Below are 19,810 nucleotides of genomic sequence, written 5' to 3' on the forward strand. Positions count from 1 at the left end.
CATCCCATAATTTTCGCGTAAATGTGCATAAGGAGTTAAAGAGAAACATACTGCAGAAAAATGAATGCCATGAGTATTTACAAATTACAGCAACCAGTCGTTTGAGCTTTCTGGGGATTCTTTCCTTTCATGGCTCAGAACCTGAAGCAGCAGGTGGGCCCTTCTCCAACCCCCTCGCCCCCCCCCCACATCCCCCCACCCCCGGGATGACTTGGGGTCTTATTTAAAGGCGCTCTGGCGCTGTGCTCTGTGACATGCAGGAAAAGGGAGAGAACCTCTGGTGCCCTTTCCTGGAAAACTCTCTAAATATTAAACCATCCATCTGTAGTTTGCATCAAGTTTGTTTAAAACTTGGCTTTAAATAAAAGTGCACAGAATTTAACATAAAACCTGGGCAGCAGCCAAGCAGAGATGAGAGACAACAGAGCTATTGAAAGGGGGCTCAAACTCCACCTCTGCGTGAGGACAGAACGGACCAGACGCACGGGGAGTGCGTGCAGACAGCTGCCTACGCGGAGGGGCGCCTGGCGACACACAGCGGCTGCCTACCCAGTCAGAGGGCCTACGAGTGACACACGCATGCAGCGCTCACGCGTGTGCGTGCCTGTCAGTGGGTGCAAGGAAGGAAAGAGGAAGTCTTTATTTGTATTGGTTTTGAGGCAAGACAGTTGCCTTTTTTTCTAGGATGTGGTTGCCAGGAACTGCTTTATTTGGGTACAAATGTCCCACGTGCACACCCATGCACACTTGTCTGCACGCCCTTGCTCTCTCCCACCAGGGCGTCCGTCTGGATGCCCACTCTGAACTGCAAGGCACAGCAAGTCCCTTTAAACACGAAGTTCCAGCAGCACCATGGTTACGTTTCGGTACAGACACGTAAGCGTCCGTGTGGGTCTTCCGCCCTGTAGGAAAGCTTTAGAAGGTATGAGTAGTGTTAACTAATTGGAGAATCAGAGGAGAACATGTAAGGAAAAGGCTGGGTGGACTGGCTTTCACGTGACCACCACTGAGTATGGGCTCAGCCATAGCCGGGGCTCAGCCACACGCAGAGCTCTGGCACTTTTGGCCATGAGACACAGTCACTTTGTGTTATGGAGGCAGAGAGTTTTTCTTAAAAAAAAAACAAAAAACCTACATCAAATCAGATACTTAAACGATGGATGCACTGAATTACCCTGATGAGGCAGAACAAGGTGTTTCTACTCCCCAGGGCTTAGCTCCATTGGTTTCCAGGTGAAGACGTGTTTCCTCTGACGGTGCTTAGCCAGCTAAGCCCACTTCCACACTGTTTATAAACCCCAGTGGGCGTGTAATGGCGTGTCTGAACTAAGAGTCACTCCTACTTCAGTGTCATGACCAGTATTTACAAATAATCCTACAGCGTTTCTTCACTCATCAGTGAACAGACACTCATTATGTCACGGTCTCTTTAGTTTCAAGAGGAACTGGGACTTTGTCCCTCATAAGAGACCCTGTACTCGCACATGGAGGCGTGAACATCTACACATTTAGAAAACTCCGTTTGAAAGACAGACAGTATTATGTGAATGCGGACACTGCGTTTTTGGCTAATCAGCCCTGACCAGTAAGAGTACTTTCCCCATGTAACTAACTTAGGTACATAAGGCCGTGGGTCCCTAGGTGTGAATTTTCCCAGGAGAAATCTGGCAGGTAGAGGTTCTCACCATCATCTGAACACTCGAACTGGACTGCTTTTTCTGAATTGACCAGTCAAAGAGAAAGGAAATAAAAAAAATATGACCGGTTGAATTTTTAGGAATCAGAGCACGGAGAACAGAATAATTTTGTCTTTAAAGAGATGCTGTAAGTTGACTAGAAGGAAAAAGTTCAGGAAGTGTTTCTATATATGGAGAGTAGTGACAGTAAGTGTCTCCATAGGAACGGTGGGTTCAGCATCGCTGAATGGCACAGAAACACAGGAGAATAAAACATTTGGAAAAGCTAAACTATCACCTTTCCACCAATGTTAACTGAGAAAAAGGCAGAATCAACTGATTGCTGAAGTTTACATTGAATGCGCTCTGCAGAAGGAAGGGGACGTCAGAGGCTGAGGAAGGCCACTGTGCACAGTAACCACAGCTCTGGAAACTCCCAAGTCACACACAGTGGTGGGGAAGAAGTGACGGGCATGGACACGCATGACAAATGATTTTCTACATTATATTTTCAAAACGATTGGCCACCACACTTTGGGTCAAGTTCAAAGAGTCAGAATATTAACTAATTCCCAAGAATGCGCAAGTGCTCGTGAGGCAGTCTGCATCTGCCACTGGGAGAGAAAAAGGCGTTACAGAAGCAAGACATCAGGCAAGTCTGGAAAGATGGCCAACGTGATGCAAGTATGAGGTGACCATCAACCTAAGGGAAATCTCCATGAAACAAAATGCAATCAACAGGAAATCAGCTGTTTTACTTTGTTTAGAAATCTAAGAAAGTCAAAATACACTGCTATTGTCTTTTTTCTGAAAAATTTTCTTGTATTTGTTCAGAACATTCACCTCGAGTACGTCTCGATACCTCACGATGGAAGAAGCCCAGGGACCACTAAGACCTTCACCATAACTGCCCTCACAGGGACATCCAGCCACTTTCCAGGCCCAGTGGCTAAGTTTCCATAGCAACTCCACATAAAAGTACCATTTTGTCATGATTATTTAATGTGCAATAAAACAGAAAAATACAGCTTTTCTTGGCACAAATATTAGTCATCTTTGTGTGTTACTTTATATTTCAACTTGCATTCTTTATAGAAACTATAAAAAACAAGCTGCAAAAGCTTACGTATTATATTTAACATTTAAAAGTTATCCAGCATCTGGAGTCAGAAATGGTTCAGGACACTGCTTAGCTTACCTTTACTCCATCTGGTTTCTTCAGCAAACTCTTGGCTGCTGCAAAATGAGAGTGAGATCGTTTTAGTGAGCGATGCCAGAAGGCTGCAGCCAGACAACAAGACAGGTTCGCTGGGTTACACCCCCACCCGCCAAGCCTCAAGGTCAAGGTGAGCTGAGCTCACAGGACATGGAAATGCAGAATCACTTTCTTTGGTTCTGCCACATCCAATTCGATGCTCACTGAGCTCATTGCATACCATCGGACGCTGCCAGTTATGTTACTGGACTTAATTTCACTGTTGGCCGTGGAAGGGGTTCTGGAAGTTTAAGTGGACGGTGCCTTTGTGATCCAGAAAGTTCTTTCAGCCTCCAGACACCAGCTTCCAGACTATGTTACGTGAGCGGCCACATGAGTATGGCGGCCTCGTCAGTTCTGCAGCCTAAGCCCTCTTTCTAGAGGTCTAACACTGATTTGTGAAAATTTGCTCAGCTAAATAACATCTTTGTTTCAATACATATTTTTGAAATCAGACCACTTCATTTCTTACAAAAAATATTAACAACTGTATTTAAAATGAAATGCTGCATTATTGACCTAGAGCAAATTTTTTAAATGCTTGGCATATGACCTTTAAGAAAAGGCACTATGCATTCTTCCATACTTCAAAATCAGGATACAAAGCCTGTGTAAAGAAAGTCTTTACACTGAAAACTTAAAAACCACACACTTGAGGCACACACAGTGTAAAGCAAAATGAAATCTCCAGCTGAATCCGAGAATCCCCACAGGGCACTGACCTATACACAAGGCCCCTTTCCTGGAGGGCTCTGACCGACCCCTGCTGAACTTGAATGCACTGAAGGGTGGAGGTGTCCTTGCAACGTGCACTGCTGACTGGGCACACACGGGTTCAGAGCTCAGAGCCGACCAGGACCCCGTGGAGGCTGCTGGGGGGGGGGGGGGGGGCCTCCCTCGAGCCACACCCGTCATCATTACATACAGCAGAACAGGATCTGGCGTCTGAGGCAAAAACGCCTCGTTGCAGAACAGCCTGGACACGTTAACTCCCTGCTGCCCTTTGGATTTGGGCATTATTTTGATACCACTTGGTATAATTTTAAATTTATTTAAAAGATGCAAAAATGTTAATTTTATTCAGTCCTTAGCATCAAAGCTAATAATGTACTGGTAACTGAGACTGTAAGAAACGGTTGCCTTGGTTGTAATACTATTTGCCTGGAGCTAAGAAGCAACCGGAAGCGAGGCCTGCGGCAGTGACCAGGTGAGGGTAAGCTCAGAGCCCAGGCCTTGCGTAGCGTGGAGGGGACCGTGGATCAGGGCAGGGCCTGGGCCGGAGGCGGGAACGGCCCTTTCAATTCCCACCCATCTTACCTCATGAGAATACACTCCACAGAGGGGAGAAAGGAAGAAATAAAAACAACTCTATAACCATGAACGTACGGACAGACTACAGAGTGTGTTTTGCAATGAAACAATGAGTGAAACGCTCAGCACTGGAGGCGATTTCAAGTACAAGACGGAACGGGCTCAAAGGTGTTTGGTCGGCTGCGACGCGATGAACCTACAGAAACTGCCTTTCGTGCTAAGACATTTCAGAAACAACATAAATTTACCTATTAGTCCTAAGTTTTTAGTTTATACGATGCTGAAAGGAAAATGTGAGGTAAAGAAAAGCTTCCACACACACCGGTGCACATGTTTTAAAAAGGCCCAATTTATGCCAATATATTTAAGACCTTCACGAAACACAATTTTTATTCTGGATATTTTTTCAAGTTAGTTTCTCATTAAGAATATATACTGTGTAAACCATCCTACCTTTTAGTGAGTCGCTCATTATTGGGGCACAGTGAAATACTAGTTTATTCGATATAGTGCATATTAGTTACTCTTTGATGAGATGAAGTTGAGTCACCCATATAAATGTCAACTATCAATGAACTATTTGTAAAACAGGTAACTCAGCAAAGGCACTAACAGGTCTCACTACACTGAACAGCTCATAACACCATCCCTCAGTGTAGCGTCACTCACTGGGCTGTCACTGTCTTCTGACAGTGCGGTGGCAGCTGTGGGAAAGCCACTTACGGTTTCACCTTGTGTATAACTGAGTGCAGTGGGGACAGAGGGGACCCCTTCATACAATCGTAAACAATCAGTGGTTTCAGGAGTTTGAGAGTGTTGATAACGGTTTGCACCATCACCTGGTGTCACTACAACAGCAGGCCAAGCAGGAGGCAGGAAGACAGAATGAGAAGTTGCTGGACAATCAGATGCGGCAGGTTATTCCCATGGGGACAGTAGGCAAAGAAAAACGGCCGCATTCTGGGCACCATTGTGTAACAATTGTTCTGGGCTCAACAGCCAGATGCAGGCTGCCAAGAGCAGCGGAGGGGCTGCCTCAGTCGTCCGTGCGTGGGGCTGACCGACGTCTCCCAACCCCGACCTGGAAAGCTGGTCCTCTGAGACCAGCTGCCGAAAAGAGCCCACAACTCAGATAACTTCTGGAAATGATATGTACTTATGTCCCTTCTGCACAGTCATTCCTACAGTGAATACAAGGGTCAGCCTCACTCGGCCATTATTTAAAACTTATTTCTGGCACAGAGTCGTGTGGGGCACTGTTCTCGCCCTGCAGTGTCACTGCGCTGGGGGGTAGCTTGTCTGGGAACCGGGTTTCGACCCCTTTGAACACTGTAAACGTTTTTACAGTCTAGACACTACTGCGCTTTTGAGAGAACTCTGGCCTAAGAGAAGTGGGTCCCTCAATGACGGCCTTTAAAAATTGTGCTTATTGGGATTCCCAGTGAGAATGAGACGAAAAATGTCTTCATCATTATTGCTTTATGAAATGTCAGTCATAATTCTGGGCTGGGGATGCTGAGCCCAGGACGGGAGCATGTCTGCCACTCGTGGGTGCCTGTGGGAGGCCCTGCCGACAGGCGGCCAGTCACCTGCCTGATTCCCGCCACGTCCAGTGAGCAGCCTGCCGGCCCCGATGGCCGAGTCCACGCCACTCCCTGCCCTCCCTGAACAAAATGACAGCGCTGCTCTCCTCAATTATCCTCAGTTCCAAAGAGGGAACAGAAGACAGGGAGCAGGGGCCTTAACACACGTACCTGAGAAGTTCCTGGTGGCCAGCATGGTTGTCAGGATGGCGCCCTGCGAGAGACAGAAGAACAAGCAGAGGTCATGCTGCCTGACCGGACACGTGGTCCTCGGCCACAGACCTCCTAGCCTCACCTGCGGTCTGGGCTTTTGTTTCCTGAGAGCAGCAGCCCCTCGTGATGGTGGCCGGTACCCAGCAGCTCCCACCGACAGGAGGGCCACAGCTGCCCCCACCCAGCTCTTCTTCTCGTCCCACCACATGTCCCCAGGGCCCAGCAGTGGACAGCGAGCCTAGGCTCTGAAGAGCCTTTGCAGGTCACCATCTCACTTCTCACTCTGCCAAGCCGACCCCCACGAAGGGTCCCACGGCTCACCTTCAGCTTTCTCCTGGCGTTGAACTTCTTCAAGCAGTCGACCGTCTCCTGTCTGTGCATCATGGAGGCCACCGTCGACCGTTGCTGGCAGAGGAGAAAGAGAGGCTTAGCTGGGGTTTAAGACATGTCACGCTTAACAGTATCCTCAAGTTCTTCCAGTCTTGTGACTGGTGCCTGTACCCACACGATGAACTTGCAAGTGTCCAATTGAAAAGTTCCCTCAAGATGAAAGACTGACTCTGCCAGCGCTGTTTGTGACTAAGACACACCAGTTATCTATAGAAAGCGCACAGATAATATAGGTAATTTCCCCAATTATCTTCGTGACAATATGTCTTTAATCGTGTTTCTACAGAACTGTCTTTGGTTTACTTATCGCCTTAACACTTGACCCTCAACCCTAGAAATTTACTGAGATCTCTACGTTCCCCCCAAGATCACACTGTTTTCTTAGCACATGTCCAGAACACTCAGTCTCCGTGGCCCTTCTTTCCTGCAACTAAAACTTCCTCCCAGCTTCCAAAGCTGCCCAGCTATAGATAATGAGCTTTGTGGGATCTTTTCTCCTGGGAAATACTTGGTCTTGGCGTCACTTTCTTAACTTCTGTGCATGCGCATGACAATAGCTGGTAGGCGCACACTCACGCCTCGTGTTACTGTATTTATTCAGCAATCTGTGTCCGTCAGATTTTGCTACCGACAGGGGTTTTCAACCATTATGAAATTAACCTTGTTAAACACCTGGGGTCAACACTCATTCATTCATTCACTTAATCTTTTTCTGCAAAGGTTATTTTAAATGCATGACAGAAATTTTAAAGGCGAGTCCGTTTTCCACGCTTGCGCCTGGGGCCTTTGGCAAGTGACACTTACACAGATCCAGGGGTGTTTCAGAGCTTCGGAGGCTGTGATGCGCTTGGCGGGGTTGATCGTGAGCATTTTGTTGATGAGATCTTTGGCTTCAGGGGTCACTGTGTCCCACTCCGGTGACGGAAACTTCAAAAATATAAATTTATAAAGCATTTACAAAATAGTTACACTCAGTCAAACAGGGAATAACCAATATATGAATCATTTCCTTAAGTAGTGACTTTCTTCATAAATTTACTTTCTGTATGCCATCAGTTTCATTGAGATAAAATGATGTAGATAGATACGTCCCCCACGCAGACGTCTACATATATTAAGAAGAGTAACTGATAAAGGAGATGCATATATACTAAATTGCTCGCATAGTCTATCTAGTGAATACACTTTACAATTCAGAAAAACAAACTTAAGAATCTCCTAGTCCTCTCAAAGCATCTCTGCTTTGATCTGAAAACGAAAGTTTATGCCATTTCCCCCATAAGTATTTGCAGCAATCCATAAAGCTGAGCAGTTGTCACAGGTGTCCTCGTGCTGTCACGCCAGGTTCCGAGAAGTACCGCACTCGTCCACACTGCCGAGCAGTAACGGCAGAGACAAGACTACGGCTCCCTCCTGCACCAGAACGCCTCCCCATGGCTACCAGGGCTGCTGCAGTGACAAGGAGCCTGGGCCTGGCTTCGTTTACACTTCAAAGGGTTAGTCTGCGCTGCATGGTGAATCATGCACACTTCTTTCTACTTCTTTAAATATATTTTTAGTTTATATACACAGAGATGGGTTATAATAAGGGTACCATTAAACACTGGTGTCAGAAAACCACCAAAAAGAATTCATTTTCGAGCATACATGGCAATAATATAGATGCCACTTCACGACACACAGTTTTCCCTTCTAATACTATTTCTAAAAAAAAATATACTTCATTACAAATGTCTTGAAGGTAGTTGACTCTCAGAACTTGTATTAAAAATCCAATTGTACCTTAATAACTTTATAATAAAGCTATTTATCCTAAGTTTTCTTTAAACAATACACATTTTAAACTCTTGTGATACACACCTCCCCCTAAATAGAACATTTTAACAGAAAGGCACTGGGGAGTTCATGAGACCTGACAGAATATAACTCACTTTTTACATTAATCCCTCTCAACTCGACATCAAGCTTTGAACTTGTGCACAGAGGGTGGACCCAATGTGGTCCTGGTCAGCCCTCAGAAACACCCGGGAAGTGTCTCCAGACCCTGCACACTGACTCCCGGAGGGCGGTGCGAGGTGGGACCACGGGAGGGGGCAGACTGTGTTTACGGTAACATTTGCCAAAGGAGAGAAATTCTACCGACGAGTGCAAAGTTCATCCATGAAGAGAAAATAGAGGACTCACTGTTCAGACTCAGAATTTAATTCGTGTGTGTGTGTGTGTGTGTGTGTGTGTGTGTGTGTGTATAAGCCTACTTTCAAATATTCTAATTGTAAGTAAAGTGTATTGGGATTGCAATTTTCAAATATTTTTCAATTGTGAAACTCCTTCCTCAAATGAAACATTGCAAAGAAGCCCGTTAGGTAAAACACACAAAAACCAAGTCAAAACTGACACACGGAATGACATTCTATTTGACACCAGGGTCACTGCCAGGTGCCACTGGTACACAATTTAAAATTACGTGCAGGCATTTGGGAACGTCATTCAATTCCTCACTCTTAGTCATCACCTCTCAAGTGAAAACCTTTTACTTTTCATATGTGTTAGCACGCACCGTTAGCATGCACTGTTAGCATGCACTGAGATCCACACGTTTGGACAAGCGAGGCCTTTCCTTAGACACGCTACTCTTTTCCTTTCAGTCTTAGCAGACAGGGAGCCCAAAGGAAATACAGACAGACCGCATGGACTGCATTTCTGAGTGTTTACCTCCCTTTCCCTAAGTGAGAGGCAGATAATACAGGAAACAGCTGAAAACTATGGCTAAACCAGCAATGAGGACGTGTGGTTCTTGGTCAGCACACAGACAGCAAACTCCAGTACAGCAGCAAATGTCACATACGTCATAGGCTCCGGCCTTGATCTGCTGGTAGAGTCTGTGCTGGTCCTCGTCCCAGAAGGGCGGGTACCCCACCAGCAGGATGTAGAGAATGACACCTGCAAGGATAAGCACAACACAGGTTGTCACACAGACAGCAGGGCCACACACGTCCCAGGGGAGGCGACTGGCTGCTGGGAGACCCGGGCGGCACGTGCCATCCACTCCGAAGCCCTGTGGGGTGGGGGTGGGGGAGCGAAGCGCTCAGGTAACGTCGGTGACACCTGCCATTCCAGGCCACACACTCTTCGGCCTCCCTTCCCTAAACTCTTCCTACAGGTGACATCCCGGCACAGCTGTCTATTTAGATCCTGTGTGATATGAGTCATTAGTAGGTTGACGCTTAGAACTTAACACGTGTTATTTATTTCCTGTGAGTCACTGTGCTTTGAATCCTGACAGCTGTTGAGAGACGGTGCCTGGGCCATACATTTACGCTCCGAGCAGCCAGGACTCTGGGGTGTGGACAACATGTCAGGGGGTGAAAGTCGTTCTCCCTTCAGTGACCTTACTCTTCAAAAACAGAGCTTTTCAATAAAACAATGAGACCAGTGACAGTACAGAACACATTAGAGGAGACAGAACTGCACACGAAACTCAAGGATACACACACTCAGCTGTAACACAACCTGCTGTCAGGTCAGCAGTATGTAACTACCGCAGTGAGGATCTGCTTTAATTTTGACTAACAATCTGTTCCTCAGGCTTTATCTTGCTGCACAATTGTATCTGCTGTACCCACATCTCCTGTCCCCCTGTGATCACATGCCCAGCCCCTACTTTTGAAAAACCCCTTTTCCCCGTGCAGGTCTTCAGCTTCTTTTCCAGCTCGGTGTCCGGGAGGTAGGTCCGCTCTGGCCTCTCCTGCTGGCTCTCCCTTCAGCTAGGACCCCGGGCGAGGTTCCTGAGGCTCCCTGAGCACAGCACGTCTCCGGCTCCCCTCACCTCTTCTTTTTAGGGAGAACTAGCCCTGCTCCGGCATCGTCCATTGTCCCGACGTCTTCAGATGAGCCACCGTCACAGCTGAAACGGCTTTTAAATGGTGGTTTAACCCCCTAGTCTTTTACAGCTGTCGGACACACACCAGAGTAAGCGTTTCAAACAACAACCCTCAATAACAACCCAACGAGGCCTTTAAATCAAGACTGACAGTCACTTCGTCGCAGTGGAGGTTAAAATAAAAAAAAAAACAGGCCGTGGAGAAAATCGCATTGTACGGGTACCTCCTTTTCACAACACAAAAGTATTTTCCCATTTTTCACTGTTAGAGACTTCACTTATTTTGAACCCTTTGAACTGCCTGGTGTCACAGACGCAGCTGGTGATAACGGTGGTGTCTGTCGGCGTTTCCATGCAGGGAGAGGCCGTCACCGTGGGGCCCGGCCCTCAGTTACGGGTGAAGAGAATGGGCTTTGAAATGGCAGCCGACGGCACTGATTCTGGACAGTTTTCCAAGCAGCACAGGGGGTTAGGCTGCTAGGAAGTGAAGAACGGCTCACAACGGAGACGCTGACCTCTGGAGGTCGCTGCCAGGCATCTCCGCAGGCTGGGAACCGTGTTCTAATCCTATCAGACCTTCTTCAAGAACAACTTACTTCATCGACTACTTGCTTACCCTGAGGTGCAGTTCATGTAGGAAGGTGGAGAAATTGATTTTCCCCTTTTATTAGCCAGTTTTCAAAATAATGCGTTGGTTCCCAGGGTCCCCCAAAGGACAGGGTTTCTGCCATTGTGACGCTGTGCACTTACGCGTTTGAAGTGTTGGAGTCCATTAGTGTTTTTTCTTAGTTATCCTCCAATCGTCCCACCTCTAACCAGTAGAAACCTCATCACATTGGCTCCCAAGCCCGTTCATACAAACTCGGCGGCCCTTCCTTCCTTCCTTCCTTCCTGTGCTTCCACGTGACAAGGCAGCCGTGGGGGCCCTGCTGCGTCCTGTGTGGTCTCGGAATGCACCCCCCTCACAGCATGGCGTCACTGTGCAGCTGCTGTGGGACCACGGCGTCCCCACCAAGACAGGGCAGAATGAGGAGAAGAGACAGAGACGGAGGGCGGGGAACCTACACGTGAGGAGACTCTGGAGACCAAGCTGAGGACAGAACTGTGAGATGAGAGAGCAAACTGCAAAAATTACAGCATACGGTGACTTGAAGCAATTATTATTACATGGCATTTTTAAACCATCGCTAGTGAAAGCGATGCACGTTAGACTATTCACGGATGTGCTGATAAGACCTTTGCACTTGATCGAATCCCCCTGGTGCAGGGTGAGTGGGGCTAGTCTCCACTTCGCTAAGTTTCAGGTTTTCCAGAACAAAACATCAAACGACTACTTGACACAGTCAGTTTCACACAACCTTTAATAACGGAAGCTAAAACTAGTTTTCATGATGTAAGTACATACCTGTGTGGGGAGACGTGAGGGACGTTGGGTTATAAGAGTCAAGAGGCAGTAATTCCTGGTTAGAAAAACTATAGTACCAAGGACCTTTAATAAAAGCTAGAGTTAGTAAATTGATTAGAGCTACCATCACGTTAGTGATGAAAACAGCTTGAAGGCCATTCTTGTGATGGGCGAGATGAAGGAACAGTGCCGAGAAACTGGATGTCAGCGGGAAGCTAGACGTGCAGAGGGTAGGCTGGGAGGGTGTGGAGCCGGAAAGGACAGGTCAGTGGAGGAGGGAAGCCTGGCACTTTGATGCTGTCGCAGAACCAGAGGCCAAAACATGCCCACACACTGCAGCAGGGACGCTCAGCTGACACTGCGACTCGGGCTGCGGAGGGGAGGACACACACGGCAGGAGCTAGTTTTCAGATGCTGGGCACAGCCGGCACGTGTAGGAGGGACGCCGCCTGCCAGCCCTCCGAGCCGGGCAGGGTGGGTGTCCGAGCGGGTGTGACACGACCACCCGTCTGACAGGTGCAGCTGCTACATCTCAGCAGAAGCGTCTTCTTACTCCTTCTTCTGATCACGTTAAAGAAGCCAGACACTGATTGTTTTAAAGAGGTCTCCTGATGACAGGTTAAGCGATACATGGTAAACGTCAGCGCCCCCAGAGGAAAAGGTCCCATCACCTGGCCAAGACGTCTGTGACCGCGCACCTGCAGCCTGCGCTATGCTGAGAAGACCCTAAAACCCACCGCCCTCGAGTGATCAGCAACCAGCTGCGTCAAGCGCTCAACACTGCGGCACCTGTCACCTGGCACGACCGTGGAAGCACACACCTGAGGCCCACACGCAATGGTTCTCTGGGGGCATTCGGGAAGTGGCATTTTTGATAAGCCAGTCACTATGAGGAATGTGGCCCAGAGTCCACAATGTGAAAACCATGAAGTTAGGGAAACCACAGATACTGGATCTCAGGAGATGTGACAGTGTATCTAGGTCCTGAGTCAGGGCAGCGGGAGAAGGCCTGGGGTAACGCTCTGCTCCAGGGCTGGAGGACGGACGCAGACACAGGTCGCAAAGGGTGATGCACCACACGCCACCTGGGAGCACGCCTGCGGGGGGCCCAGGACACACCAGCACAGGATGGCTAACAGAAACAAGCTGTGCAGGAGGCTTCAGGCTTCAAAACGGGAAAGGCTTTGCTAAAAAGCACTCGTGCTTCCTTAGCCTAGCTGAACCATGAAGGGGGCAGACCCAGAGACCACACAAATGCTGCACCTGAAGTGACCGTGCAGGGAAAGAAGGAATGTTCCATAATACTCCAAGGTTCCACAAGCGTCATGGTATTCTGTACAGTCCTAAGTTATGTCACTCGTAAGTGTTCTGAGTGACATCTAATTCAGGTAGAGAAGTAGTAAGGTGGATGCATGTGTGTGCATGTACGTGTGTGTGTGTGTGTGTGTGGTGGCTATGTTTAGAGGCTCACATTTATTATTTTTTAAGCCAGGATGCAGAAGGAAGTCCTGTTAAAAGCCAGTGACTCAGTGACATCTATAACAGCATTTGCCCACCCCATTAGGGAATTACGGAAACAGCTATACATACAAGAAAGCCATCAAAACCAATTTACTGTTGCTAAAGGCAGAACAAAGGCTATGTTCTCACTTCGGTAATGTCTATTATTTACTTTTCAGTAATGGACGAGTTGCTTTCAAAGACCGAGAACAGGTCACACTATTTTCTGTGAGTTAAAAAGCCAGGCAGTGGTGGTAAGTAGCTGAGGTTTCTGTGTACAGAAAATGGCCTATTTCTAATAAAATCACGTAAGGCTCCTTTTAGCCACTGTTCCAATGTCATCCTTCGCTCTCTGTGTCAACTGCTGGAAGACAAACAGTGTTCTGTGAGGAGTGCTCACAGCTCAGCTCACAGCGAAGACGGGCTGCCATCCTGCGCCATGGCTCCTCTGCAGTCCTTGTCACCGGGGCGTCATTTCCTGTCTACTACCTGACCGCCAGCCTTGAAAAGGAGGATGACACAGTCAGCAAGAGCTAGTGTGATGGACAGCTGTGTCCCTCAGACGCGCCCCAGGCAGGGAGCCACCGCTAGGCTGTGCATCACTCTGGTGGGTCTTACAATTGGGTGACGAAGGGGGCACCTTACAGTTCAAGTGAATTCAATGTGCCTTTCATGTCACCTGAGTGAGGTGACACATAGCAAAATGGTAAAACAATGTCCCAAACACAGCAGTGACCCAGATATGTAACGAAAGGCAGAAGAATCTATTATGATGCTTCTAGTTGTGGGCAGTGGTGCTCATTTCCCCAAATATGTGGTATGAGACTATCTAAAACATTTTTGTGGTTGGTGTGTGACCCCCCAAGTGCATTTCTAGGCACAAGTAGACGATACCACAATCTCTAGAGAGAATGGGAGCTGGCAGCAAATATGGTATGTGCTTTAATGGGCAGGGTTTGTCACCAAGGGATGTGGCTGTTTGTAGGAAAGTGTGAAGAAAGCGGAGGAAAGGGTGAAACTGAGCAAAGTTAAAGGTGGCTCTCTCCATGGCAAAGTGTGTTGAGAGACACCTGCTGGCTCTAAGTCTCCAGAAAGTCACTCAAGAGATCTGTGATTGTGTGTGTGTATGTGTGCACATATGTTCTCATGTGTACACACAATACCTACCCATCCGTCCGTCCATCCATCCATCATCCATCCATCATCCATCCATCATCCATCTATCATCCATCCATCCATCCATCCAATATTTACTAACAGGTTTTGAGAGTCACATTCTCAGACAACAGGGAGGAAAACAACATTTTTCTTCCTACCTTTTGCCCCTATTCCAGTCAAGAAAGAGTCAGAGCTCCTGCCCTATAAGCTGTCACACACTTCATGGATGTGAGACCCGTGATTACAGGACAGCCGGTATTTAAAAAGGTTAGCAAACTGTATTGGGAAATGCACTCAAACAGAAAATCCAGAAGCCAGGTGGGCTCAAATTTACCAAAGTAATATTAAAATCGAGCACAGTCTGTGTGATGAGCTAAACCCTGATAACATGTCACAGTTATTAAAATGCAGCTGCCTGGACTCAGCTCAGAGCCCCCACAGCTAAGGGTCCATGTAGGCGTTTCTGGGTAAGGTCACCTCTGATTATGCCCCAGACCAGTAAAAAAATCCTAGTAAAAGCATCAGGGTTATTTCTTTTTGGGGGGAGGAGGGGGGTTCTTTTTAAAGGATCTGATATTCTTATCATGAATAAACTTATACACGGTGACAAAAAGTGTTTTCAGTGCCAGAACCAAACAAATGATTTCTTTAAAGGACCTGAATGAGTGACGTAGGATTCAGGAGCTGCGACTCGGTCCCCAGCATCATCTTGTGCAGAATAAAAGGCGCACAAGGAAGAACTAAACCGTGAGCACGGAAGCAGAGAGCGCTGGCCGGCGGCCTGATGCTGAGATACCTACTGAGGCGTGTTGTCTGGCTCCGCTAAGGCTGTGTGTCAGCGGCCTAGAAACTTCACTCGGTTTCTATTATAACAGCGACAGTAACAATAACCAACACTTGTGTTAACCATTCCTCTCGGCCCTCGCAGGAGGCGCGTACCATCGTCGTCTGCATTTGTAAGAGGAGGCTGGGGTGCGGAGACCAGCGCGTCACGCAGGGCGAGTGGAGGCCGGCGGAGGGCTCTGCCCGTGGAGCAGACGGGACCAGGGGGAGGGAACACAGGAGGGAAAGGAGGACAAAGCAGGGGTAGAGCAGGAGGCCCTGCAGGCCCCCAGGCAGGTCACCCTCAGGTGACAGCCACTGTCCAGGCGCGCCCCGACCGTCCTTGGGGAGCCGCAGGCTCCGCTGCTCTAAAAGTCGCCAGCAGAAAGAGATGTGTGGCAGGGGCAGACTTACTGCAGGACAATATTGGAGTTACCCGCCGTTAACAGTTAGATTTGAACAGGGACATTTTGTGGCAATGCTGTAACCCAAAGGCATTTTAGAGTTCATGCTTAGAGGACATTGTCAGGGAGGCAGGTCGAAGGCAGCTTGGAGCACACCTAAGATCTCACCCTTTGACTAAGTGAAACGCCAACCTTTGAGGTAATAGCTGTCTGCATTTAAATTGCTTGACAAGCTATATCTCCACTGAAAGTTCCAGGAGGGTAACATTCCTGTTCTACAGCCAAAGAAACCACCTCGGAGAGGGAGGGGTGGGCCAGTGGGTGCCAGGTGAAGGCCTGAACCCGGAGGTCGCTGCGGATCGGTGCTCTTCTCAGACCTGCTTCCCAGGCAGGGGAGCGTGGGCAGGACCCTGGGAGCCCCAGCTGCACCCAGTTTAAGGCCCAACACCAGGCTGCTACGGGTAATGGGATAAAACTGACAAGTATAGTGTGGGATAATCTCTCTCTACAAAGTAGAGACTTTACTCACGCTTTTAAATAAAATCAAACCTAAAGTTAGTTTCAGAATCAAAGTTTTTTTTTTTACCAAGTCCTTCCAGGCGTGCTGACAGACAGCCAAGGCCACGGAGCCCGTGTGCAGCGTGGGGGCCGGGTAGTCTGGCCTGCATGACGGGTCTGCGCCCACAGCCCAGGAGGGAACATTCCAGAGCATCCTGCAGGGCCCTTTCTGAAGCACGCGTCAGCCACTAGGAGCCTGTCCGTCACAGAAGCTGTGGGAGGCCAGGCACACAGCCCTGAGAGGACAGGGCACGGACCGGGGCAGAGCTGTGTAACGGCCGACGTCCAGGCTCCAGAGGAAGCGCAGGTTCATTCCTTTCCAAGGGGCACCATTTCCCGCGTGTGCCCGGCCGAGCACTCTGTGCAAACACACCTGTGTGCAGGCTGCTTGGACTAGGACGGGCCAGCATCACAGACAGGGGCCTGGGGACCAGCAGCATTCGCGTCTCCTGGGAACTCGTGGGAGAGGCAGACCTGCTAGTTCAGACAGGAGTTGGTGCCCTTTCCTCCCTCCAGGTGGCCTGGTGTCACCTTGTTTGAGAAGTGACACCACTCTATGTCACATCAGCTTCAAACGGAAAGGACGCTGCTTTAAACTAACAACCCTGGCGCCCTAGGAAACCCGCAGGGAAACACGCTTCCTTACCACACGCCCACATGTCCACTGGCTTTCCATAAGGGTCTTTACGTAAGACTTCTGGAGAGAGGTACCCAGGTGTGCCGGCGAAACCTAGGGAAGACAGAGAGCGTGAGTCAGGCCTGGGGCCAGGACGCGCGGAGGGGCAGACGCAGGGAGAGCCCCCTGTCTGCGCCGCTCCCTCTGACGACGTCTGCCCACACAGGACAGGCTCCCGGAGGCGATGTAATGGAGGCTGCTTTACGGCAGCACAGACGTACACTGATCTGTCTGCTCGTTCCTTAGACATCAGTCCCTGGCCTTTCGGACACCAGCCCAGCCCCTGGTACTGCTGTCGGGCGCACGTCAGGCCTCTCGTCACCGTCCTCCCCATCGCCTGTGTGTAGGGGACAGGGACACCCCACCCAATGCGCCACCAAGGTGTGTGGGCTGAAGGCACCTGAGACACAGCAGGCGCAGGAAGGTCCCTCAGGAGCCCTCTGTACCCCACAGCAGAGCACACAGGTCCTGTGAGACCAGGCCCCCCTTACTCCCCCCCAGCAGGAGGGGAGCCTGTCCTTGTCACTAGGATGGGAGCGGATGCTGGTTGGAGGAGGCTGTACAGACACACCCGCTGCAATGACCCCGGGGCACTTCCCCTGACTCAGCGCTCAGCTCCCAAACCCCTCTCCATTCATCACTGGGTTAAAATGGGACGTCAGGTCCTGGTCTAGTCTTCCTTTGGGTCCTCATTTCTTTTCTAGAAAGGCCTCTCTGTGCGCATAAAAATTAAAGTATTGACACCACATAAAATGAGTGTGCTTTCCTCCTGTTAATCGTCTTTTGTCGGCTCAATTCACAGGCCCCACCCCCAGACTCACTGCCTCAGGGGCAGGGAGGAGGAAGGCAGCCTTAGGACCTTGCAAAAGACGCAGTTGTCATGATCCCGGCATGACTTTATTATGAGAAGTACGCACTTATAAAATAAAGGACCCGAAACACAGGTCTTTAGAACAAACTTAAAGCACCTTTCCAGTAAATCATCTTGCAAGTGAGGTGGTCTATGATGGTTGCGGAATGAGGCTGAGCCCTGACCTGACGGAGCTCTTCAAGGTCTGGAGAACAGACTTCTCATCCCACCCTTGATGTTACCTTTTCTGTTCCCGAATTTCCCCAATTTTTCTCGAACAGAGGAAGGCCCTAAATAATCCCTCTCAGTGCCCTTCTTGGCTGACCAGTTCTCAGCGGTCCTTCACACTGGGAATTTCCACCCCTTTGTGTGCACAATCTGTGCTCTGCCGTCTAGAACTGGTATGTCAGTGTAGGTCTAAAACGGCTTAGTGGAATACCTTGGTGATGATATTTCACTCAGTGGAAGAGAGGAGAAGTCTGTGTCAGTAAGGATGACACCACCATTTTAATGTAAGTCATTAGGAACCTCTTCCGGAGATGACGCAAATGCTACGAGCACACAGCACGTTCCCTCTCATTAAGCTCCATTTCAGCAGCCGGGGGTGGGGCGGGGGCTACTCCTAAGAACACGAGCACACGTCTAAACGCAGGCTCGTTAAGAATCGGCGTGTGTGCCCGAGCTCTCCTGGAGTCAGGGATACCGAGGCCGATGAAACTCAAAAGAATCCAGCTTATCACGATACATGCTGCCCGTGAGGAATGAGAGAGCCGGCCTTCTTCAGAGGCAGCCAACGTCTGTCCCTCTAAAAGCCAACGGGCATCAGAGCCCAGAGAAAACAGAATCACTTACTGTAGCCAATGCAACATGTTGCCATTAAAAAAACTTTACTATTGTTTAAAAGGACCTCCTACCAAGCAACAAAACAAGTCTTCCGTGAAACAGCATTGTGGTGGTTATGCCTTCTCCCAGCAGCAATGAAAACTAGAAACGTGCTGCACACAGAATTGATTCCCAGCCCCAGGGACGATGGGCTGCGTGTGCACATGGCTCCTGGGTAAACGCCCCAGCCACCTTACCAAGTCTAGTGACACACGGTGTCGCCAGGCATTCCTGGCTCGTGTTCAAGTAGATTGGGGCCAGGAAGAAAGAAGAAGGAACGTGGGAAAAACACGTATTTGGACTTGAAAGTGAGAATCAAAAAAAGAAAATCAAACCCAATAAGGAGCTTCTATAATGCCTAGCACAGTTTTATTGTTTGAGTTGTAATTGGCTTCTTATTTCATTAAAATAAAATTATTTAAAAGCCTGAAGCTCAGGCGTAATTATACATAATAAAGAAAGAGTTCCATTTTTCTTATTAAAATAAAAAGCCCGCCCCCGCTGACACTGATGTTACATTTTAAAATATAAAATTAATGAGTCAAAAAATGAGACTATGATGGCAGATAATAGTGAGTAAGTATCAAAACAAGTCATTCACACTAAAACACGCCTCTCCTCCTGAGCCAGATGGCAGAACCCAGAGAAATGCAGCGGCTCACACGCCAGCTTCCCCTCCCGCGAGCCGTCACTCGAACTTGAGCAGACCCGTGGGTTCTCTTAAACTTACAAATGATGTTTTTCTACACTTGAGAAGTGCTGACTTGTCTCAGAATTTAAAAGGCACCTGCCGAAAGGCATGACTCTCCTACGTCCCTGAGCGAGTGTGTAGCTGCTCACGGCACCTTGCCGCACAGGGACGGCCCGCCTGCCGATGTCACTGCTTCTTGGGACCAGCCTGCTCTAAGAGCTGAGTCAGCACCCCTGGAAAGGCATGAGTTGTATTTGTATGTTCTTGCTTTCACAAGCCTGCCATCCACTCTTCCACTCACTGCGTCACTCGGCGGCTGCCACTGTGACAAAGAACTGTGACACCTGCTTCACACTGAGATGGTTTTCAAAACCCCCTGAACAGTTCTCACGGTGCGCCCTGCGAACAAGGCACGTGGTTGCCTAACGGGCAGAAGCCAGGGACTCTATTCACAGAGCAGAATGTCCCGACAGCCTGCGGGCTTAGAGGACACAAGCACCGAGCTGACCCGGAAGGGGACAGGCGCTCAGAGCCCACACGCTCAGACGTGTCCAGC

General features: G+C 49.0%; 1 protein-coding gene across 13 annotated transcripts in view; it reads right to left on the reverse strand.

Moving 5' to 3' along the window:
• Positions 1 to 19,810, reverse strand: part of CAMK2D (calcium/calmodulin dependent protein kinase II delta) — a 188,526-nt gene that overhangs the window by 23,304 nt on the left and 145,412 nt on the right. For 8 of the 13 annotated variants that reach the window (XM_074338636.2, XM_074338632.2, XM_074338644.2 and 5 more), the window contains exons 8-13: positions 16,802 to 16,885; positions 9,274 to 9,368; positions 7,233 to 7,355; positions 6,360 to 6,443; positions 5,997 to 6,039; positions 2,875 to 2,912 (exon numbers count right to left, since the gene is read on the reverse strand). In XM_074338636.2, coding sequence (XP_074194737.1) covers positions 2,875 to 2,912; positions 5,997 to 6,039; positions 6,360 to 6,443; positions 7,233 to 7,355; positions 9,274 to 9,368; positions 16,802 to 16,885 — 467 coding nt within the window. The remainder of the gene's footprint in view (positions 1 to 2,874; positions 2,913 to 5,996; positions 6,040 to 6,359; positions 6,444 to 7,232; positions 7,356 to 9,273; positions 9,369 to 16,801; positions 16,886 to 19,810) is intronic. The other 5 variants (XM_074338638.2, XM_074338634.2, XM_074338635.2 and 2 more) reach the window with 1 other exon arrangement.

Source organism: Rhinolophus sinicus, chromosome 15 (genome assembly GCF_057876585.1).
Source record: "Rhinolophus sinicus isolate RSI-liver-muscle chromosome 15, RSI-T2T, whole genome shotgun sequence".
Lineage (NCBI taxonomy): Eukaryota > Metazoa > Chordata > Mammalia > Chiroptera > Rhinolophidae > Rhinolophus > Rhinolophus sinicus.